The sequence below is a fragment of the Rosa rugosa genome, chromosome 3 (genome assembly GCF_958449725.1).
Source record: "Rosa rugosa chromosome 3, drRosRugo1.1, whole genome shotgun sequence".
In the NCBI taxonomy this organism is placed as follows: domain Eukaryota; kingdom Viridiplantae; phylum Streptophyta; class Magnoliopsida; order Rosales; family Rosaceae; genus Rosa; species Rosa rugosa.
This window is the reverse complement of record NC_084822.1, coordinates 565,984-589,531: the sequence shown is the minus strand read 5'-3', so window position 1 is coordinate 589,531 and position 23,548 is coordinate 565,984. Positions and strand designations below refer to the sequence as shown.

Here is a 23,548-nt window from a genome sequence, read left to right as displayed (position 1 = left end):
TCTATTATTTCCTTGCATTTATTACTCACATTTCATTATTTTATTACATTAATTACGAATTTTATTACTAGTTTCTCGATAACTTTCATTATATTACCAAACATCCGAAATGAAAGTTCAAAGGAAATTTAATTTCTCATCTCATAAGAAAGATAAAGAAACTACTTTCCTTTTTGCAAACCAAATAAGCCCTAAATATTTATTTGAAGACTTAAAGCTCATAATTAACTAGATATTTTTTAGAGGCAAATGAATTCATTCTAGGGTCCTTGACCCAAAGCACCAAAATTGACAACCCCTTCATTGGGTCCTTGACCCAAAGCACCAAAATTGACAACCCCTTCATTGGGTCCTTGACCCAAAGCACCAAAATTGACAAAAAGTATCCCACTTGCCCCAGCAACAAATTTTTATTCCCACCTACCCTGTTTAAAGTAAAATGACAGTTTTGCCCTTCACTTAATTAATTAATTACATTTGCCTCTATGTCTCTCTCCTCTCTCCACGATATAAACTCTCTCTCTTGTTTGGCTCCAATTTTGCTGCTGCTGGTCAACAGTCTCTTTTCTGCGCGGGCGTGCCAGCACCGTTCGGGTGCGGTCGTCGGGGGTGTCCCTTGACCTGACTTCTTTCAAGCAATTGTGGACGAGGAGAGCACCAACCTCGTCGTGGGATTCTTTGTGCCTCGTGGCGAGGACTTTTGCTGAGCTTCTTGAAAATCACAATCGATACTCGATGTTGTAGATCGAGCAGAGCGAGAACCACTGGGAAGTGAGGAGAACTTGCTAAAGCGTGACTTTAGCTTGGCTGGGTTGCTAGGGCGTTACCCTTGCTTGGCTGGTTCTGTAACCGTTGTGGTCGCGGCACTACCGTCGGCTCCCGAGGAGACTAGGACCGAAGTACGTTGACAGAGGGTTTGGTGGCACTGAAAGTCGGCTTCTGAGAAGACTAGGACTAGGAGTGTGATCACCGCTAAGAGAAAGAGAAGGAGAGGAGTTGCTCTTAGAGAGGTTTGCTCTAGAGAGAACTTAGATCATCTTAGAGATGTTTTGATGTTGTGAATGTGTGTGTCTTAGAATGAGAGGAGAAGGTGTTTATATAGGGAAGAAAAAGAAAAGTGAAATGATGAGTGGAAGAAAAATAATGAAAGTAGATCTAAGTTCACTTGTAAAATATGGAAAAGATAGAGAAAAGATGAAATGAAAGCAAAGCATGAAGGTGCAGCAACATGGAAGTGGTGATGATCTATTAAAGAGATTGTAGAAAAAAAATATATCCAAGGAAAAAGAGAAAAGCATCTAGCTTTCTTCATGTGGGTAGGAAACATGAACATGTGAATATTGAGCTGGTTTTAGGTCAGTTTCTGCCCCTTTATTCCTTCAATTATTTCTCCAACAAGACTTCATTATATGCCTTCGACTTTTTCATATGAAATGTTCCACTATGAGTGTAGATCATCCTGACAAAGTTTCAGATTTTTATTCCATGTGGTTGGGCCGAAAATGCTGCTGGACCTCTTACAGGTCCAGTTTTCCAGTTTTGCTTCTGTAGAAAATTGGGCTGATTGTTTGAAGGCCTTCCACTCAAAAAAAGCTCTTGCACTCTTCATAAGAAATGATCCTTGGGCTGTCTAGAATGGATCTGGAAAGTTTCAGCACATTTCGATTTCATTTGGTTAGTCTGCCACCCCTCCTTCATTGTCTAGCTCGGTTTTTCCTAGCCGAAGTAGGAAAATATGCTAAAGTTGACTTGTCATACTTCCATAGTAGGCTTTATTTAGCCTCTAAATATATATTTCGAGCTTGTCGACAATATATAGCTTGAGCCACTGATATTGGCTCAATTTCTCCAACACATGCCTTGTCAGGCCAAAATGTTCATTTTGGGTCCAAACATCTCTCTCTCTCTCATCCCTCTTTGTTTGCTCTCTCTCTCTCTCTCTCATCGCTCTCCGATCTGCTCTCTCTCTCATTCCTCTCCGATCTGCTTGTTTGGACCCAAAATAAGCATTTTGGCCTGACAAGGCGTGTCTTGGAGAAATTGAGCCAATGTCAGTGGCTCAAGCTATATATTGTCGACAAGTTCGAAATATATATTTAGAGGCTAAATAAAGCCTACTATGAAAGCATGGAAACATGAAAAGTCAACTTTAGCACATTTTCCTACTTCGGCTAGGAGAAACCGAGCTAAACAAGGAAGGAGGGGCGGCAGACTGACCAAATAAACTTGAAATGAGCTGAAACTCTGCAGATCTATTCTAGACAGCCCAATGATCATTTCTTATGAAGAGTGCAAGAGCTTTTTTTGAGTGGAAGGCCTTCAAACAATCAGCCCAATTTTCTACAGAAGCAAAATTGGAAAACTGGACCTGTAAGAGGTCCAGCAGCATTTTCGGCCCAACCACATGGAATAAAAATCTGAAAATTTGTCAGGATGATCTACACTCATAGTGGAACATTTCATATGAAAAAGTCGAAGGCATATAATGAAGTCTTGTTGGAGAAATAATTGAAGGAATAAAGGGGCAGAAACTGACCTAAAACCAGCTCAATATTCACATGTTCATGTTTCCTACCCACATGAAGAAAGCTAGATGCTTTTCTGTTTTTCCTTGGATATATTTTTCTTCTACAATCTCTTTAATAGATCATCACCACTTCCATGTTGCTGCACCTTCATGCTTTGCTTTCATTTCATCTTTTCTCTATCTTTTCCATATTTTACAAGTGAACTTAGATCTACTTTCATTATTTTTCTTCCACTCATCATTTCACTCTTCTTTTTCTTCCCTATATAAACACCTTCTCCTCTCATTCTAAAAGACACATTCACAACACAACATCAAAACATCTCTAAGATGATCTAAGTTCTCTCTAGAGCAAACCTCTCTAAGAGCAACTCCTCTCCCTCTCCTTCTCTTTCTCTTACCGGTGATCACACTTCTAGTCCTAGTCTTCTCAGAAGCCGACTTTCAGTGCCACCAAACCCTCTGTCAACGTGCTTCGGTCCTAGTCTCCTCGGGAGCCGACGGTAGTGCCGCGACCACAACGGTTACAGAACCAGCCAAGCAAGGGTAACGCCCTAACAACCCAGCCAAGCTAAAGTCACGCTTTAGCAAGATCTCAACATTTCCCGGTGATGTCGCTCTGCTCGATCTACAATATTGAGTATCGATTGTGTTAACAAGAAGAAACTTCAGCAAAGTCCTCACCACGAGGCACAAAGAATCCCACGACGAGGTTGGTGCTCTCCTCGTCTACAATCGCTTGATAGAAGTCAGGTCAAGGGACACCCCCGACGACCGCACCCGAACGGTGCTGGCACGCCCGCGCAAGAAAAGAGACTGTTGACCAGCTGCAGCAAAATTGGAGCCAAACACTGCTCTCTCTCTGCCTCTCTCACTCTCTCATCGCTCCCGGATCTCCAACTCCGGCGAGGTTCGACCTCTCGCCCAGGTTCCGCTGCAACTCGCAGGTGAGCTCGACCGCTTCCAACCGTTGTCGCTCTGACAACGACCGCGTCCAACTGCTGCAACGCCCAGATTCCGTGCAACTCGCCGGTGAGCTCGACCGCGTCCAACCGCCTCGCCGGTGTGGGTCGACTTTTGCCCGGATTCTGCTGCAGCTCGCCCAAGCTCGGCCGGCGCTGACAACGACGACCACACGACGTCTTCGATGGCCTCCTGGACGCCGCCGGTGCTCGACCCAGGCTGTGGCAGAGGAGAGAGGTGATTGGGTGCCCATAGCTTTTCTCTGGGTGCCCAAATCAATTTCTAGTTTTTTTTTTTTTTAAGTAACAGGACAGAAGGAAAGAAAAAAAAAAGTTTTGAATGTCTATTACCCCTCTATTGGAGGGCAATAGACGTCTATTGGGGGGGCAATAGACGTTTTGAATTTATGTAATCTCCTTGTTTTTTTTTCTTTCTGTAATCAAAGTTTTATTTGTTTAAATTTAGGGAGATTAGTTCTCATTTTGGTAACTGAAAGTCCTATTGGGGGGCAATAGACGTCTATTGGGGGGCAATACATAGCTGATAGTCGTCTATTGGGGGGCAATACATGGCTGATAGTCATCTATTGGGGGGCAATACATGGTTGATAGTCGTCTATTTGGGGGCAATAGACTATTGGGGCAATAGACGTCTATTGGGGGGCAATAGAGGTCTATTGGGGGCAAAAAAAACTTTCCGGTGAGATTTTCAGCAAATTTCGATGACTGGTAGCCGGTGACCGGAATCCTGATGCCGGTGACCGGAATCCGGCGATCGTTGACCGGTGAGATTTTCAGCAAATTCCGGTGGCCGGTAGCCGGTGACCGGGCTCCGGCGAAGTCTCCCATGGTTTTTCTCTCTCTCTCTCTAAGTAACAAAGGGGTAAGGGTAAAATGGTATTAAAAAGATTTAAAAAACAAAAAAAAAATCTTAATGGGGTTTTAGGGAAGACCTCCTTAGAGTGTTTTGGGTAAGAGAGAATTAAAAAAACTTAATGGGGTAAGTGGGAAAAAAATCTCTAAAAATGGTGTAAATGGACAAAACCCCTTCATTCTAATTTCCTCGTTTTCTTTGCCATTAAATTTAAATCCAAAATTGAGTCCAAATAATTGAATATTAATTGAGTGGGTGAACGAAATGAAATTGTAGTTCTAAAAATAATAGGAAAAATTGGCGAGGCTGAAAGTCGGCCAACAGGTCAAATTCATTAGGCAGGCCGGTAGTTTTGGTAGCACCGGAACCGGATCCGACGTGGCAAGAAGGAAGGACCAACGGATTTCGTTTGTTTGTTTCTGAAGGACTGTACGTAACTCACTCTCGCGCTCTCCGGAAGGAAGGAGAGTGGAGTGTGAGAACGACCCCGTCAAATTCCATCTCATATCCATTCCATACCGAAATCCACGCCCTTCCTATTATTAGTATACTATAGTGTAGTATAGTATGTCCAAACCAATCCTCTACTACTACAACACTCCCCCCTCTCCTTAATTCTCCTTCTTCTCTTCCCTTGTTCATTTCTCAACCAGTTTCCCAAGATCCGATTCAATAATGGATCCTAACCCGTCCAACTTCCCCATCCTCTCCTACGTCATGGACCGCCTTTCCACCGTAGGATCCAAGTCCGCCGTCGACGACATCTCCGACCTTGAGTCCATTCAAATCGACGATGGCCAGCCCCAGTTGATCAAACCCCACCAACCATCCTCAGGCCTCCTCCACCAGATGCCCCACCTCTCCGACCCCAAAGTCTTCGCCGCCATGACCCGCGCCGTCTCCGACGTCGCCCAGACCCGCTCCGTCCTCAACGCCCTCGGCGACCGTCCCGACCACGAGGCCGTCGACGCCGCCAAGGCCAAGCTCGCCCACATCGAGTCCACTCTCTCCAAGAAGCTCGAGGACCTCGTCCTCTCCCCCCGCCCCTCCGACGTCGACCGCTTCCAGTGGCGGGCCCACCTCGCCGAGCGCGAGCAGGAGTGCCGCGACGCCGCCGAGAAAGACAAGCGGGACTGCAAGGCCATTCTCCAGCTCGAGGAGCTCCACGCCTCCTACGAGAAGCTTCTCAAGGACGCCGAGGACAGGCTCAACAAGATTTATCGCTCCGCCGAGGACGGAGTCGTCGAGGAGCCGCCGCCGGTCACCGACCAAGTCCATGAGGAGGTCGTCGGCATTCTGCAGCAGGCTTCCGGCACTGCGCTCGACCGGATCAACCTCTCCGGCCGCCGCCTCCGGTGCTTGCCGGAGGCATTTGGCAGGATCACCGGATTGCTACACCTTGATCTTTCCAACAATGAGCTCCAGGTTTGCTTTTGCTTGCAAAGAAATAGAATCAGTTACTTAGTCTATCGTGAATTCGTGATTGATTGATTTAGTGTGATTATGATTAAGAAAGAGGGGATTGTATATAGATTATGAATCAAGAAGCATTTTTCAACAGCTTATTCCTGATACAATATCTGGATTGGAGAAGCTACAAGAGCTTAACTTGTCTTCCAATCTGTTGGAGTCACTGCCTGACACCATTGGCCTGCTGCAAAATTTGAAGGTTCTGAATGTCTCCGGCAACAAGCTGGCTGCTCTTCCTGACTCTATCTGTCATTGCAGGTAAAATTTATCAGTTCTGAAGCATCTATGTTTAGTATTTATTTTCTGAATCGTTACTATAGCCTATAGGATAGAGTTATGAGTGAGAAATATCTGATATACATAAATGAAATGTGATGGAATAAGGAAAGGATAAATTGGGTTTTTGTAAAACTTTAGGTCATTGGTGGAGTTGGATGTGAGTTTCAACAACCTCACATACTTGCCAACCAACATTGGTTATGAGTTGGTCAATCTTCAGAAGCTTTCCATGCAATTAAACAAAATCCGTTCCCTTCCCACCTCTGTTTGTGAGCTGAGGTCTCTGCGCTCCTTGGATGCTCACTTCAATGAGCTTCGGGGCCTTCCACTGGCTTTTGGCCGATTGGCCAATCTCCAAAGTCTGAACCTTGCCAGCAACTTTACTGACCTTACTGAGCTGCCCGATACTTTTGGTGATCTAACCAACCTCAAGGAACTTGATCTCAGCAACAATCAGATTCATGCTCTGCCAGATACATTTGGCCGCCTTGACAATTTGACCAAACTTAACTTGGACGGAAACCCTCTTGTGCTTCCACCCCCTGACATAGTTCAACAAGGTGTTGACGCTGTCAAGCTCTTTATGGCCAAGAGGTGGTTGGAGATACTGGTGGAAGAAGAAAGGAAGAGCATGCTTCAAGTACAAGAAGAAGCAGAAACTGGATGGTTGACACGCAGCACTTCCTGGTTGACACGCAGCCTTTCAGGTGTTTCTGGATATCTGTCTCCAAGATCTCCAAGAGACCCGATTCTTGATCAGCAGCTATGATTTCATGGAATGGCTTTCTGCTGCACATAATTGTGCCAAACATTCTTTTTTTTCCTTGCTTCTTTTTGTTTACTTGTTTTGTTTCCTTTCCAGCTTGAAAGAGGTTAAAACCTTGACAAATTTTGCTCCTTCTGTCGAATAGTTGGGAATTTGAATGTTCACTTTACTCTCTGTAAAAAGCTTGTTCATTAAATTTTGATAGTTTGTTATACACATTTGTTGAATCTGAGGCATCTAATTGTTGCTTAGTTTTGATGCATCCCTTATTGAGCTCTTACAAATTGCTGCAGTGACAGCCATATATAAATTTTCTCTGCATCTTTTGTCAAGTATATTGCATTTGACCCCCAACCTGCAAAGCTGTTCAAATATATTACTTGCTTCCTTGGCATAGCTATGAGCCTATGATGCCTTGACAATAACCAAGGATTGAAATGATTGGGGATCAATATTAAACCATGTTGGGATTAGAAAGGTGAGATCATTTCCTCTAGTTTGCTCGAGTTAAACTATGATGTTAACACAGCTTACCCGTACTGACGTTTCTACTCCTAGACTGTAATTGCTTTCAAGGTGTGCTTGCATAGGTTTTTTTGAGGAGGAGGTGTGCTTGCATAATTGCATGCTTAAGAATATTATTGAACCTAAAGGTTGGTGTAGTTTTATTTCAAAAAAAAAAAAAAATTATATATATATATATACACACACACACACCAGGGCCCTTCTAGTGAGAGATCCTTTTTTTTTGTCTTTTCTAGGGATAAGGCATTAGACCAACTTTTTGATCATATTTTGGCATCTCAACTGTTTAGTTCTTAGGTCATAATGTGTAGATCATTTCTGTAAATTTTCAGCCAAATTGATTATCGTTAAGACATTCAAAACAGTGATTTAAGATTATAAGTATGAACGGTTCAAGTTTGACAGATTTGGTTTGTCCATTGATTTAATCTAGTTTGATACCTTAATGATCACCGATTTGGCTGAAAATTTGTAGAAGTGATCTACATATTAGGACGTAAAAACTGAACGATTGAGATTCCGAAATGTGATCGAAAAGTTAGTCTAATGCCCTATCTCTATAAAAGACCAAAAAAAGAAATCCCTTAATAAGGGCCCCTCTATATATATATATATATATACAGATCCTATCCAGAGCGAGGCCTCGCTTTGAAATTAAAGTGCGAGGTTGGAGTTTAGGGTCACTTTTCGGTCGCATATCCACATCTCGACCGTTCAGTTTTTAGATGCTAATATATAGATCATCTCTGCAAAATTTCAGCCAAATTGATAGTCGTTAAGGCATTGATAACTGCCTTCAAGCTAGTACGGTTCAGGTTTGACAGATTCAGTTCATCCATTGGTTTAAGCGAGTTAGATACCTTAGAGATCAGCAATTTGGCTGAAATTTTGCAGAGATGATCTATATATCAGTATCTAAAAACTGAACGGTCGAGATGTGGATATGCGACCGAAAAGTGACCCTAAACTCCAACCTCGCACTTTAATTTCAGAGCGAGGCCTCGCTCTGGATAGGATCTGTATATATATATATATATACAGTCCGGCTACACTAAGGACGTCTTTAGTTTTTCTTAGGTACGGATTTCCGTTTTTCACCCACTTTCCGATCAAATTTTCATATCTTAACCGTTCAGTTTTTAGGTCCTAATGTATAGATCACCTCTGCAAAATTTCAGCCAAATTGGTGATCATTAAAGCATCCAAAACTGCAAATTACAACAATGTAAACGAACGGTTCCGGTTAGACAGATTCGGTTCGTTCGTGTAAATTGCAGTTTTGGACGCCTTAACGATCACTAAATTGGCTGAAATTGCAGAGGTGATCCATACATTAGGATCTAAAAACTGAACGGTTAAGATGTGAAAATGTGATCGGAAAGTGGGTGAAAAATTAAGGACATCCTTACCTGAGAAAAATCATATATATATATATATTGTGTGTGTTCTTTGTTCAACGAAAATAATATCTAGCTATGTCGTCACTTCTAAACCTGCAGGAGATACCCAATACGTGTCAAACCAGCCCACGTGTTGCTTTGTAAATGTGCTAGGTTTTACTTTTTAGCACTATATATTGATCTATAATGACAGTCAATTTTTAGCAAAAGACATGCCCAAAGAGAGTTTGACAGCTAGAAATAAGTTGTTAGGATGATTCCAAATTAGTATGCTGGCTTCCAAAATGTGATTTTTAGCTCTGTCAAAGACGGATGAGTCTTGGCCGTATGCATGCCCACAGCACACCACCACGTTTTTGCCAATCAGTTTGAAATGCTTCCCGGCCACGTCCCTTTGTTAATACTATTCAAAACCCAGAGAGTATCTTAAGGATTGTCGAAGGAATTTAGAATGAAGCACTCCCCGTGTTAGGGCCTGCAGGCTTTAGCAAGATGGAAAACAAGAAAGTCATCAATAGGTACGTTGTCGTATTATTTGCAGAACTTGAACTCATAAAAGTAGTTGTTGAAGCACAACTTGGTCGAGTTACAGTAATAGGCCGCGTGTGCATGATGAGATATATTAAGAGAAAAGGTCACTTAATAGTACTTGTGGGAGTTGTGGCGGCTGCTCCACCCTGACTAATGAATCCTAGTCCTTTCAAGGCTCAATAATTAATCATTTGTTTAAGATTACACCGAGCAGCCTGATGCATTATGCATGGCGTTTGAGGTGTACGTACGTGCCGCTAATCTGCTTCACATGCAATTAGAGCGGATGATGGAGGCTAAAGTGTATAACAATCAACTTGACATAATTAGCTTTCACTTGCTATGTCCAAGTGTGAAATGTTTCTTATAATTTCTCATTTTAAACTACTAACATATAGTATTTCATACTCCAAATATTCCTCATCAGTCATCAGTTTGCAGATAGTTTTACTCATCAAGAAAGGAACCTAATATAGTATTATCATAATGAGCTTCATTTTAATTACTTGGTTTTCTCAAAACCTAAAATTCTGTGGTGTCCCATCGGAACATGGAACATCTACCTGTTTGCATGCACTGATCCAGGACCAAATAACACCTTTTTGGTACGTCTCATCCCTAAACCTTGTGACTAATGTATTACTGATAATAAATATGTAGCAGCCTACTTTATTCCAAGCTAGCGAGCGAGGTTGATTCAACATCATTATCATGCATAGGAATCTTGTGACTCCTCTTGAGATCGAAAAGTACGTTCTGATTCTTCGTAAATTAATAGATCAGAATATAGAGAAACATATTTAGAGTGAATGGCCTAGATGTGCATTCTATAAATATCAAGCAAAAGCTGGAATTATAAAAACAAGATCAAACCGTGCAGGCGTGCTAGCAATAGTAGACAAATCGAGCATATACACAAGTATATATTCAAGGCTTTGAAGCCTACCTATTTAAGTGGCTGTAATGTCAAATAAGTGCACAAGTGGCTTAGATCGATTAGATATGGGAGCTCCATCGATCAGGTTTGGAATTGAAGATAGAAAGAATTGGATGGCCAGAAATATGATAGACTCCTAACCACATTGGATATTCCTTGAAATATCCAATTTCAATGGCATTTTTGCCTTTCTGTTTTCAGCCCCATATCTTATTATATGCTCTTCTTTGCCCGCCACTTCATCTATCATCTATTTTATCATTCTTTCCCGACTCCCATCTCTTATTTCCACGTACGCCCTTTGATTTCCTTTTGTTTTTCCCTTTATTTCCTTTTACTTCTAATGACTTTATGTAGTGTTTTGATTTTATTTTGTATTTTTAAAATTTTTATATTTTGGAGCACTATAAAAATTTAGACAATTCTTAGGTTGACCCCTTTTAAAATTTTGGGATTAAATTTTTTTATATATTTTTAGGTAATTTTTTTTTTTTAACCTACAATTTGTTTGCAATTATTTTTTCCGCCAGCTTGATTATGATAATTTTGAAGCCTCTAGCTATAGCTAGGCTAGGCTCAGCCCTAGTGGAGTGCACTCTTGTGGTGCTAATTGCGTTTTAAGGTATCTGATGCCTACCCAACAGGATTACCTACTTCATTGATCAACTCATTCATCCATGGCAATTTGGTAGAATATTGGAAAGGTTTTATCTATCTACACATAACCAACGTCTAACTTTATTTCATAAACCAAAAGAATTTTAGGAACACTTCAACTCGATCATTCGGAACATTTAACTCTGAGACCTTCTTCCATCCCGATCTTAGCTTGAAAACATAGATAGATGCATGACAAGCAGTTAACTGAAAGTAATAAAATCTGAAACCATGCATGATAAAAGTGAATTAATTCACTTGAAAAATTAATTCTTATAGACTGATGGGTAGAGTATAAGATTCTTTCTTAGATCAATCAATATCAAATGTCAGTTCTAGCTAGTTTAGGTTTTCTAAACCAACTCAATAATTCTTGAGTGTTGTGATTGCCCAAATCTTAGTTTGTTAAGTAAACAAGGCAGTGATCCATACATAGACATCGAGCTAGAATGGAAAGAACTGTCAGTTATTGGGATTAAGACAAAAGGGTGAATTGAGTGTGTCTTCGTCGTCATGCAAAAATATTGCAAATTATGCATGTCACAACAAAACCTACATTAAAGCACGAAAGCGCCCGCCCCCCTCTTCCGCCAATATGTTGCCCTTGGCTGATTCTGGCACAAATTTGTGAAAATGAGAATTTTTCAAAGATATTGATATTTAAGCGCGCATAGCTTTTTAAGATTCCTAAAAGGAGAAATTTAGCTCTTCTGAAATTTTGATCTCCTCTCTTTTCGACAAAAATGTACTTTAGGCTAACCAACATCGTGTAGTTGTTAATTTGTTATGCTCGAAACGATGTTAAGATGACAAACTGATGTTAAGTTGCTCATGAATGGATATCAATCTGAAACTTCAAGAAGTGTCTGTAATTTATCTTTTTTGTCGCTCTACATAGGGTAAATTGTGAAATTGTAAATGAATTCTCGTAGTCAATATATTCTTTATTTTTAGGGCCAATTCTTATACTAGCTAGATTTGAACTAGAGAATACTAAAAGAACGAGGATGTATGTGTAATATAGGTTATACAGCTCTAAAAGGAAATGAGAGAACCAAAACCACCCAATATTGTCGACATGAATTTTTGAAAATGTTGTGGCCAAAAATTTAAAAGAGCGAAGCCTTTATAAAGAGCCTTGCTTATTCATCCAAGCTGGTTTCAAAGTTGAAGCTTAGCTTCTTTGAAACCACCTCTCTTTCTATCTATCTCTTTCTTACCATTAAAGATTTTCAAGACAGCATCAAACTATACATATTCTCCAATCTTTTCAAGTATTCTAATTTTCTAATTGGAATTATATGATTCCTGCCAAGAATTAAACTTTACATACAAGTATTATTTTCATTTCTCAGTCCCTTTCTGGTAACATGAACTGATATATAAGCCATTCATACATATCTAGTTTTCACATACCAAAGCAGAGAGACAGAGAGAGCTTCAAACTCATCATTCTTCAACTTTCTGTATCAATAATCTCTTTGAAATCAACAGCAAGTTAAGATGGCGGGAAACGACTGGTTAAACGGCTATCTCGAGGCGATTCTGGATGCAGGAATTAACACAAGGAAAACGAACGATGGGAAGCAGAAGATTGCCAAGTTTGAAGAGCAAGTCAAGGAGGAGAAGTTGTTTAGTCCCACAAAGTACTTCGTGGAAGAAGTAGTTAGCAGCTTTGATGAGTCAGACCTCCACAGGACATGGGTTAAGGTCTCTTCTCTTCCCTTTCTTCTTCACTATGTCTCTGAAATTTCAATTGATTAGTAAGTTCATGTCAAATTGAGATTAGGGGAAATTAATCAAGCTCTTCAACTTGAAGCATTGCAATAACTCATGTCTCTCCCGTGCTAGCATTAACGGTGTTCATTATATTATAAGTAGTAGCTCATACCTCACATGTCCTGCAACACATTCAGTCTAACCAAGTTTGGTTTGCCAAAACAGAGGTGTGTTTGCAGAGAATACATGTGGGAGGCAATGTTTGCCGAAATAGTGGTTATTATTCGATCTTCTTGTAGCTTGTAGACCCCATCCTCATGATAATACTTTCGTTCAGGGGACCGCACATATAGAAAGATGTGCTCCCATCTTCTTGGATCCAATAGTTAAGCTTACATTCATGAAGAACAAATCAGTACTAGGAAGTTTCATTTATCAGGGTTTGCATTGATTGAAATCTTGAACTCAGGTACAAAATAATTTGACTTCTGACATTGAGTTGACTACGTACATATTGTACCCTTCTCTGATTGTTATCATGAACTTTGTTGTCTATTTCGAGTTTAATGGAATTCAGGGCCGGTTCTAAGAAATATGACATTCAATAATATACGGGATGTTTGGCCGGCTTGGTGAATCTAATTAAACCCGAAAAACAAAAAAAGAACAATTAAGTTAAGAAGGGAAAAGAGAAACAGAGAGAGGTAAATGCATTTACTTTACTCAACTGTGTGATGGTTGCACTTGCAGGTAGTAGCTACAAGGAATACCCGTGAACGCAGCAATAGGCTTGAGAATATGTGCTGGCGCATTTGGCATCTCGCTCGAAAGAAGAAACAGGTCAGTGTGACTCACAAAGTGCATATCATCGAGAATCATATTTCATTCCCAAGCATAAAGCTAAGGCTATAGCAAATGTTTCTACCCACTCACATATTCCTGATTCCATCCCCAAGTTCAACTATGGAAAATGAAACCGCTAAATTTACTTACTGAATGACGTGTAAGCATACATGTATTACTGAAAATAGATGAAGTCAAAGCGAGCCTAAATTTGAAAAAAGATGAGAGTAATAGAACAAAATTTCTTACAAAAATTTGCAGATAGCATGGGATGATGCTCGCAGACTTGCAAGACGACGTCTGGAGAGGGAGCAAGGCCGCCATGATGCTGCGGAGGACCTTTCCGAGCTGTCTGAAGGGGAGAAGGAAAAAGGTGACACCAATTTTACAGAACCGCCTGTCAAGCAAATAGCAAGAATCAACTCAGAAATGCGATTGTGGTCTGAGGATGACAACAAGACTAGGCATCTTTACATTGTCTTAATCAGGTAACAAATTAAAGAAAGTATTTAGTCGAGTGTAACAACAGAGTTGATGGGTCATACAATTTGATCACTCTGTGTCAATGTTTTTACGTTGTAGTATGCATGGGTTGGTTCGTGGAGAAAACATGGAACTTGGAAGAGATTCTGATACAGGTGGTCAGGTAATAATCAATCAACAAAATCAGGTTGGACCATAGTTTCATAAACTAAGGGATTTGGACTTGATCATATTTATGTTTTCAGGTGAAGTATGTAGTGGAACTTGCTCGGGCTCTGGCCAATACAAAAGGAGTCTATAGAGTTGATCTGTTAACAAGGCAAATCACCTCACCGGAGGTAGACTCCAGCTACGGTGAACCTAATGAGATGCTCATTTGCCCACCTGATGGCAGCGGGAGCTGTGGAGCCTACATTGTCCGCCTTCCATGTGGACCCCGCGACAAGTAATTATAACTAGGATTTCTTCTCAAGCCTAGAGCATATGTGCTCAATATGATCATGCATTTGATGATGCACATATGCTGCACTGCAGGTACGTACCGAAAGAGTCGCTATGGCCTCACATACCTGAATTTATTGATGGGGCTCTCGGCCACATTGTGAACATGGCAAGAGCTCTAGGCGATGAGGTCAATGGTGGGAAACCAACATGGCCTTATGTCATCCACGGCCACTATGCTGATGCAGGGGAGGTGGCTGCTCAGTTGTCTGGTGCCTTGAATGTGCCAATGGTGCTGACGGGGCATTCCCTAGGAAGAAACAAGTTTGAACAGCTGCTCAAACAGGGGAGATTGTCGAGGGAGGACATCAATGCAACCTACAAGATTATGAAGAGGATCGAGGCTGAGGAGCTGGCTTTGGATGCTGCTGAAATGGTGGTGACTAGTACTAGGCAAGAGATTGAAGAACAGTGGGGACTGTATGATGGGTTCGATCTCAAGTTGGAGAGGAAGCTCAGGGTTAGGAGACGCCGGGGAGTTAGTTGCCTTGGACGATACATGCCAAGAATGGTGGTATGTGAAAGTTTAATGACTAACACATCATGTCCTTAAGACTTTCTTTTGTTTCCCAAAGTCTTGGACATACTAACAAAAATTTCTATTTGAATAAGGTTATACCGCCAGGCATGGACTTCAGCTATGTTACAGTGCAAGATACTGAAGGAGATGGAGATCTCAAATCCCTAATTGGTTCTGACAGAGCTCAAAGCAAAAGGAATCTCCCTCCAATATGGTCTGAGGTAGCATATTCTTCCTTCACCTATTTTTCCCTTTCACATCTCTCATTGCCTTCATTTGGTCAACTGTGTGTGTGCATATATACAATATACCACCTCCTTCATAGCATTTCTATTGAGCCAAAGGAAATGAGTGAAGTGAAATAAAAGAAAGATCCTTTTACAAAACAGAACTTAGTCATATGCATGAAATCGGTAACAAACATATTTAGTTTCGATCGCTTCCATTTGGGGAACGAATAAAACATTAGAACTGTTTGCCATTGATAATGTGTGATGCAATGCAGGTAATGCGATTTTTCACTAATCCTCACAAGCCCACTATACTTGCATTGTCTCGTCCCGACCCAAAGAAAAATGTTACTACATTGCTGAAGGCCTTTGGGGAATGCCAACCTCTTCGGGAGCTAGCCAACCTGGTAAAGTTCACACCAGTTCCCCACAACTGAAACCCTATTCAATGCAGCAAAAGGTATAGGAGAGAAATGACTACCAATTAAGTATTGATCCCCTATTGTTTGTGCAGGCACTGATACTTGGTAACAGAGATGACATTGAAGAAATGCCAAATAGCAGCTCGGCTGTTCTAACAACCGTGCTCAAGATGATCGACAAGTATGATCTGTATGGTCAAGTGGCCTATCCTAAACATCACAAGCAATCAGACGTCCCTGACATATATCGTCTAGCTGCAAAAACAAAGGTACATATTTTGTGATGACTGATGAGTGAGCAACTGAATGGTTCTCATGATCACTGACCTGTTATGTTATGCTAACACGAGTAATCACATGACCCTGATTATTGGTTTTATACCTCCTAGCCCTTTTCTTCGCAATACCTAAATTTCTAAAAGTGACACACTATGGGGATTTCTTTTGAAGGGAGTCTTCATCAACCCAGCTCTTGTGGAACCTTTCGGTCTCACTATTATAGAGGTTAGTTTTCCAGACTCAACTGGTGAAAACTTAGTGATGCTGTCATAATAGACTCGAATTCCCCTACCCCAATACGCTTTTTGTTTGTTTATATTCTCGTGGTTTTGCTTTCAGGCAGCTGCTTATGGTTTACCAGTGGTTGCCACCAGAAACGGAGGACCTGTGGACATTCTGAAGGTAACCAATACATGTCCTACACTCCAAAGTCAAGGAATGCTTTGTGATTTACCCTAACCTATATATGCTTATGGAACTAATGGTGACCTAACCATGTACTACTAGGCACTAAACAATGGCCTCCTAGTTGACCCACATGACCAGAAGGCCATAGAGGAAGCACTGCTAAAGCTTGTTGCAGATAAAAACCTCTGGTTGGAATGCAGAAAGAATGGCTTAAAGAACATCCACCGCTTTTCGTGGCCAGAACACTGCCGAAACTACCTCTCCCATGTTGAGCACTCCCGAAACCGCCACCCCACCACCCGCCTTCAGATCGTACCAATTCCTGAAGAACCAATGAGTGACTCTCTAAAAGACGTGGAGGACCTTTCTTTGAGATTCTCTGTAGATGGAGATTTCAAGCATAATAGTGAGCTTGATGCAGCAACTAGACAGAAGGAACTCATTGAAGCCATAACCAGAATGGCTTCATCCAATAGCAATGCTGGCGCTACTTACTGTCCTGGTAGGAGGCAGAGGCTGTTTGTAATAGCGGTGGACTGTTATGACCAGAATGGAAATGGTACTCCGACGTTTCAGGAAATTATAACGAGTGTCAAGAAAGCAGCAAGCTTAGGATTTGGCCAGGGTCGTGTAGGCTTCGTATTGTTAACTGGTTCCAGCTTACAAGAAACCGTGAAGGCATTTAAAGGGTGTCAAGTAAGCATTGAAGAATTTGATGCGTTGGTCTGCAAAAGTGGGAGTGAAATGTATTATCCATGGAGAGATTTGGCAGCTGATGCAGATTTTGAAAGTCATATTGAGTACAGATGGCCTGGAGAGAATGTGAGGTCCATGGTGCCAAGGCTAGCCATTTTAGAAGGTGGGACTGAGGATGACATCACGGAGTATGGAGGATCAAGTAGTTCAAGGTGCTACTCTTATAATGTGAAACCAGGAGCCAAGGTGAGAAACTTGCTGTTCTGTATAAAAAAAGACTGACCTCAGCTTGCTACTCATAAATTTATGCTAATGACTGGTGTATCAATTGCAGACTCGGCGAGTTGATGACCTGCGCCAAAGGCTGCGGATGCGAGGCTTCCGATGCAACCTTTTCTACACTCGTGTAGCATCAAGGTTAAATGTTGTACCACTCTTTGCATCAAGAGTACAAGCACTGAGGTTAGATTTCCTTTACTTACTATATTTTAGAACTATCTACCGATGCCAGTTACCAGAATGTTTAGTTCTGATTACAAATCACTGTTCTATCATGTTGTGTAGATATCTTTCGGTCAGGTGGGGAACTGATCTATCCAAAGTGGTTGTGTTTGTGGGGGAAAAAGGAGATACAGATAATGAAGACCTGCTGGCTGGTCTCCATAAGACACTAGTTTTAAGAGGATCTGTTGAGTATGGCAGTGAGAAGCTTCTTCATAGTGAAGATGGTTTCAGAAGAGATGATGTAGTCCCACAAGATAGCCCTAACATTGCCCTTGTAGAGAGCTATCAACCCCATAATATCTCAGCCACTCTTGAAGCTCTTGGGATAAAGGGACTTTAGTGTTGCCTTTATCTCTCCTTTACTAATATATTTCGACAATTCAAACAAGACTGAGTGCTACACATAAGAGAATATACATCTCAACTTTTTGTAAGTAATTTCATTTATACATACAAAAACTAACGGAAGCTTTATTTCTCTTTCCATGTATCCAATAGTTCCGTTTCTATATAATACATAAGGAGTTCCTGTTATGAAATGCTGTTTAGCAGGCATTGAAACATACCCTACACTTGTTTGCTTATTCATTTGAGAGGCCATATGAGCATTTAATATAAAAACTTTCCTAGTACATTGGAAACAAAAAAATCAGACCAATATGCAGGTGTTGAATAAATGGAAGATAGGTGGCTACAGGCTCTGTGCCTGTCACATAAGACATCAATTTTCCATAATGGTTAACGGTAGACTTATCACAACTAACAGGAATCACTTCATACTTAGGATGTGATGGCATTTCATGTATTTTAGAGAGTTTTCATGAGCGATCCGTCCAGAGTTCAACCAACATCTATTCACAAATTACGTACATTCAAGTTGCATGTACCAGCTACTGAAGTAATGTCAACATGTTCCTACTGCAGATAGTTATACAATCAGTTTTGATTTTTTGTTTGCACGGTTACCTGAAAAGCAAGCCAAGTATTCTAGCCAAGAGAAGCTTTCATTTCTGAGCCGTCCATCTTACCCCAATTCATGTGCATGTTTCAAGTTTCTTCATACACACGAGTCCAGTTCTACTTTGTATTCCTCTCCGCAAGCACATTTAAGCACATGAGATATACCCTGTAAAAAGCAGAGCAACACTAAGAGAAAGGATCCAGTTCTTTTTTAAGTCTTCTTTTCCATGAAATATGCCCCGACCATAACCTCAATTGTTAAAATTTCAAAACCATGCAGCATCTGCTAGATAAATTCTATTATTCATGTCTGTCAGTGAGCCCTTCCATGGAACTAGCCTTGACCATATCATCTAATGACAATATGGTTACTACATTCTGTAAATATTTACACACCTGAAGAAAGCACCTGCTACATAGTTTACCTTCATTTTCTCAATTTGGTCCTGCAGAGACTTCAAGTATTCAGTTTCTCCAGCTTTATCTGATAAAAGAGCATTGTATTCGTCCTCCAAGGTCTTTATGTCCAATGCCCTTAGCTCTGGCTGGAATTACCCATAACAAGAAGAGATATGAAAAATTAAATTAGTGCTATCAAATCAACAAAACTGTACATTTCTGGGCAATAAAATTGAGGATACAAACTTGGCATTAAACAAAGCAATCGTATGAATTATGATGCTAACCTCAGGTAGTAAGTTTAGCCTAAAATTTTAAAATTATGATTATTTGTCTGACATCTGCAATACATCTGACTAAACTAACCCTGTATTGAGCAAACGACTGACCTTAAAATCACTTTCCCTGCAATTTAGTTGCTCAATACCCTGCTTCGTCTGAATTGGCGTAAGAAAACAAAATGAGAATATTAATATTTTAGAAAATATCAGTTTCAATAAGTTTATTTTGCCTGTTGTGTTTGCCTTTTGCTTTTAGAGCACGTGTTAAATGTAACTGAAAACAATACCTCTGCAAGAAACTAGACATACATCACTTATGTTTCCAAGTAGGAAATGTAAAGCAAACTAAGGTCAGTAAATACTGTTTCAAGGGAATCAGCTGAAAAGAAGCTTTACAATGAAGAAAAATCACAGCTTGAGTTGTAAAACAGAAATCTCACACAGGTGTGAAACTTTAATTTATTTACTAAAAGAAAACAGTATTTTTTCAGGCTGTGAGAAATAGAACAAACACCCTCACGAGGAAAGTTATCAATTTATTATACCCATCCAAATGTCAGCATATATTACTTTCAGTGGAAAATAAGAACCAATTTTAGAGGCAACCTTGTAATTCTCCCCGACAAGTTCAGATTTCATTCGTAGAATCTCATCAAGCTTGACTTTAGCAGAGTCAACCATCGCCATTAGGTTCTTTCTTGCGTCATTGTCCTGTTATTTTAAAAATAAATCCAAGGATCTCTACTTCATACATCTGAAGGGTCAATGGAAGTAAGTTCTTACCTGATCATCCATGCAGAGGTGGTCACCAATGCTAGCCTTCCCTGCAAAGAATTCCAGTAAGAAGAAAATGAATTCATTAATCACTACCCATCAAAGACTTCATCCTGAATAGAAGCAAAAAAAAAAAAAAAAAATCCCCCGTTTGCATCACCTAGAGGATGTCTTTCCCCGATATTAGTGTTTACTTGCTTCAACTTACGCAAGTTACCTTAACGATACCTATTTTGTTCAGCTGGTTTTATAAACCCGAATTTGTATGCTACCCAAGTATGGGATATCATCCAATTATTGCATTATCATTTTGTCCAGAAAGGCCTTGCTTCATTCTTAGACTGAATAATTCATACATAGTTGCATTTGGCAGAAAGGCTTCTACGGCATCTCAAAATCAATGACAAACAAATCAGTTTCAGCATTCCTTTAGGTCCAAAAAAAAAAGAAAAGCTGTTGCGACATGACCAGTGATTTCAGAAGGAACAATAGTTTAAGTGCAATGGGTTAGGAATTACTGGCTTGAATTCACATGGGCTTAGAATTACTAGGCATATATAACCTTTAGCTAACAATCAACAATTTAATTTTGCTCATTACTATTATATATATTACAGAATTTGATCATAGAGACACCAAACTAAGAAAGCTGTATTAAGAAGCTTAAGAGACACACCTTGAATATCAACTCTTTGCTCATCAATTGTATCCTTAACCTGCATAGATTGTAAAAAAAAATGACACAAATAATTTCTGGATGACTTTAAACATTTGAAGCAGAAGCAACAAGAAATAAAAAAAAACTAAAGAACTCAAGAGGCAATTACATGGTTTGGGTCTACACAAAAGATTTATATCTTCAGAAGAAACTGTGTTCGATAAAACAGGATTGAGGAGATTTACTTAGGCAAAGTCTGGGGATTTATGCAAGGGGCTTTTTAATGCAAAAATGGGATTCACCTTTAATGGACTCACTACATGTAGTAGATGCATACCTTGTTACCTTCAAAACTTGTAAGGTAAATAACCTCCCTAGTGCTACTATTACCGCAAAATAGAAGCAAACGAGGAAGACTTCCAGCAGTACCAAAGAAGTGATCTCACATATGTAAATAAATAAGACAAAAAAAAAATCCAATGGTTTACCATTCCAGGTTCTCCATGTTCTGTAGTAGTCTGGTGACAATTAATCCAATCCTGACCAAAACTCAGAAAGGAAACTATAAATACAATGAACATAGAAGACAAACATCAATGAAGAGAGCTCCAACAATCAAACCTGTTGTTCCTGCAATTTGGCATTAATATCACCTGACACTTTCAAGTAGTAAGTGCTGTTACAAAAACCAAGGCAAGTGTTATATTTTTAAAATTAGATGCTTGTCAATCAATTCAGCATGCAGATTGAGTTACCTCTTCTCAATAAGCTTGGCAGCCAAGTTGATCCTTTCTTGTTCAATAAGCTCCAGAGTCTACTTGTTGAAGAAATTTTTGGGGGAAAGGGAAGAAAACAAGACAGGCATCCAATTATTTCTATACTTTAACGACAAAGCATGTTATGAACTCATTCATTTCCTTGTCAAATAGAATATCAGTCAGGCAATTGAAGTGATAAACAGTAGATGCATGATGCAACTCATCTCTCTGCCCTTTACCCCTAGTCCCCTACACCTACTGCATTAAGATTTTGAAAGAAAAACATCTTATGAAGCAAGCTTGTGTGTATAAACAGATAACTTGGACTCTTGGATGCCATACGTGAGGAGGTGCAAACCAACAAAGATACAAAATGTCATCATAAAAACATTTGAAAATGTTGAATTGTAAAAGACTCGGCATGTTTACACCATGTTAGCCATGCATGCTTGAATAGTATAGTAAATAAAACTCATCTTATAGAGAAGGTACAAACAAGCACACTTATTTACACACTTGAAGCATAAGCAAGGCTACAGAATGTTATAAAAAAGGAAGAAATACCGATTAAAACTTAGATTGTTGATATAGTTAAAGCAGAAAAAGGATCAAAGTCACAGGTGTTGACTTGCAAATGGATCCCCAATCACAAGAGAAGTATTATATGGGCATTTTCTTGGATATGAGAAAATGGTGAGACAACTGATGAGAAGAAACACAAAGCAGGTCTATGTGTTTCACTATTTTGCTTTCAAGTAAATTCTAAGCCTTGAGTATAATGTATAATTAGAAATTCTTTTTGAAAGAACTAGTAGCTTATAAGATGAATTTTAATAGAAGACACAAGGAAGATGATGCAACTGTCACATTGTTCTGAAATCTTACATTTTGATTATTGGTCTATTACAACAAGTTTGAACCCTTACAGCCTACTTATATTCCCCACACCCCCTCCTCATCACACACATATAGAGTGTACCTGGATAAGGGTGGATGAATCTGACTCCAAACAAACTATCTTTCTCTGTCTTTCCAGAATCTGTGAGCATATTTGACCCTTAGCATTCTTCATCTGCTCAATGTCTTCCATGAATCGTTTTGTTTCGGATATTGCTGAAAAAATAAGGATTATACGGTTCAAAAGTGTTGAAAAATGAGGATCATAGAAAGGAAGCTTTAATATGAAAAACAAGAACATAGATTCACATTTGAGTTGAAACTATGAATGTAAATATGTTTCATTACCAATGAACCAACTAACTGAAAAATAAAAGGAAAAATTTTATGAATGAGACATCCCGATAATTTTCTGAAGATGAAAATTGAGAAAACCAAAAGGCATACAACTTGTCATGGTCTGTGAAATGATACTAAAGCGAACTCAACCCATTGCAATGCAAGGCTTATAATAACTACAAGATTCAAACAAGTAGAACACAGTTCCATCTGAGCGTAACGTAAATACATTTCACAATCTCAAACAACAACCTGGCACGACTTATGTAACTGAAAACCAAGTATAGCCAGTTTTTAGTATGGAATCAACATAGACCGCATCCACAGTTTCAAGTTATCAAGAACATATGCATTTTGTTCGTATGAATAGCTTTGAATCCACTAGAAAAAAGTCTAGTGCAGTGAATATTACACTCAAAACCTTGCTAACAAGTTAATTTTGATTGGATTATTTTCACAAGGAAACGCATAAATAGAAGGGAAAGAAGCAGAATTAATAAAGCTTGTTTTAAAAGATTTTGAGTAAAATAAAAAAGCGTTGAATAGGAGGAGGAGGAGGAAGAAGAACCAGAATTGAGATCGTTGTTCAAGGTCTGGATGGTGGTTAATTGCATTTGCTCCTCCACTAAGACCTTCGCTGCTTGATCCTCCACATCTGTTGAGTTCATAATCGAAGCAAAATTAAGAGAGAAGCGATGGATGAGATTTGTGCAATAATATATAGCAACATAGATCGGAATGCTCACCGTTCATTTGAGAGCGCAATGTCTTCATGTACTGCAGATACTCCTCCATTTTCTTGCTTGCTTCAGAGATCGAGATCGAGATCGAGAGCGAGAATGGCTTCAGCAATTTTGGAGGGAAAGCAGAGGAGACGATGATGATCAAGCTTTGGGTTGGGCTCGGGAGTGTGTGTGTCTGCTATTTATACCTGTGAAAGCCTCTGTGA

The 23,548-nt window shown here is 39.9% G+C and overlaps 3 protein-coding genes across 4 annotated transcripts; 2 read left to right on the top strand and 1 right to left on the bottom strand.

Annotated features, from left to right (window-relative positions):
- Nucleotides 1-4,838: 4,838 nt before the first annotated feature.
- On the top strand, nt 4,839-7,140 carry LOC133739969 (plant intracellular Ras-group-related LRR protein 9-like). The gene is made up of 3 exons (XM_062167793.1): nt 4,839-5,788; nt 5,925-6,091; nt 6,251-7,140. Exons 1-3 carry the CDS (start codon nt 5,039-5,041, stop codon nt 6,879-6,881), a joined length of 1,548 nt encoding a protein of 515 aa, XP_062023777.1. The 5' UTR covers nt 4,839-5,038; the 3' UTR covers nt 6,882-7,140.
- Nucleotides 7,141-12,088: 4,948 nt separating this feature from the next.
- On the top strand, nt 12,089-18,017 carry LOC133738313 (sucrose-phosphate synthase 4). The gene is made up of 14 exons (XM_062165826.1): nt 12,089-12,638; nt 13,398-13,487; nt 13,752-13,978; nt 14,073-14,136; nt 14,219-14,418; nt 14,508-14,988; nt 15,087-15,215; nt 15,500-15,631; nt 15,739-15,915; nt 16,097-16,150; nt 16,265-16,327; nt 16,433-17,275; nt 17,364-17,491; nt 17,594-18,017. The coding sequence occupies exons 1-14, from the start codon at nt 12,432-12,434 to the stop codon at nt 17,871-17,873; spliced, it is 3,075 nt and encodes a 1,024-aa protein (XP_062021810.1). The 5' UTR covers nt 12,089-12,431; the 3' UTR covers nt 17,874-18,017.
- Nucleotides 18,018-18,219: 202 nt separating this feature from the next.
- LOC133738315 (uncharacterized) lies at nt 18,220-23,528 on the bottom strand. Of its 2 annotated transcripts, XM_062165829.1 has the most exons (12): nt 23,346-23,528; nt 23,168-23,254; nt 22,343-22,476; nt 21,361-21,419; nt 21,227-21,281; nt 21,094-21,144; nt 20,624-20,663; nt 19,957-19,997; nt 19,780-19,884; nt 19,282-19,329; nt 18,919-19,038; nt 18,220-18,659 (listed from the first exon to the last, which is right to left on the bottom strand). In XM_062165829.1, exons 1-12 carry the CDS (start codon nt 23,392-23,394, stop codon nt 18,591-18,593), a joined length of 858 nt encoding a protein of 285 aa, XP_062021813.1. In that variant the 5' UTR covers nt 23,395-23,528; the 3' UTR covers nt 18,220-18,590. The 2 variants fall into 2 exon arrangements, with proteins under 2 accessions (XP_062021813.1, XP_062021814.1); XM_062165830.1 differs by lacking the exon at nt 19,282-19,329.
- Between the last annotated feature and the right edge of the window lie 20 nt (nt 23,529-23,548).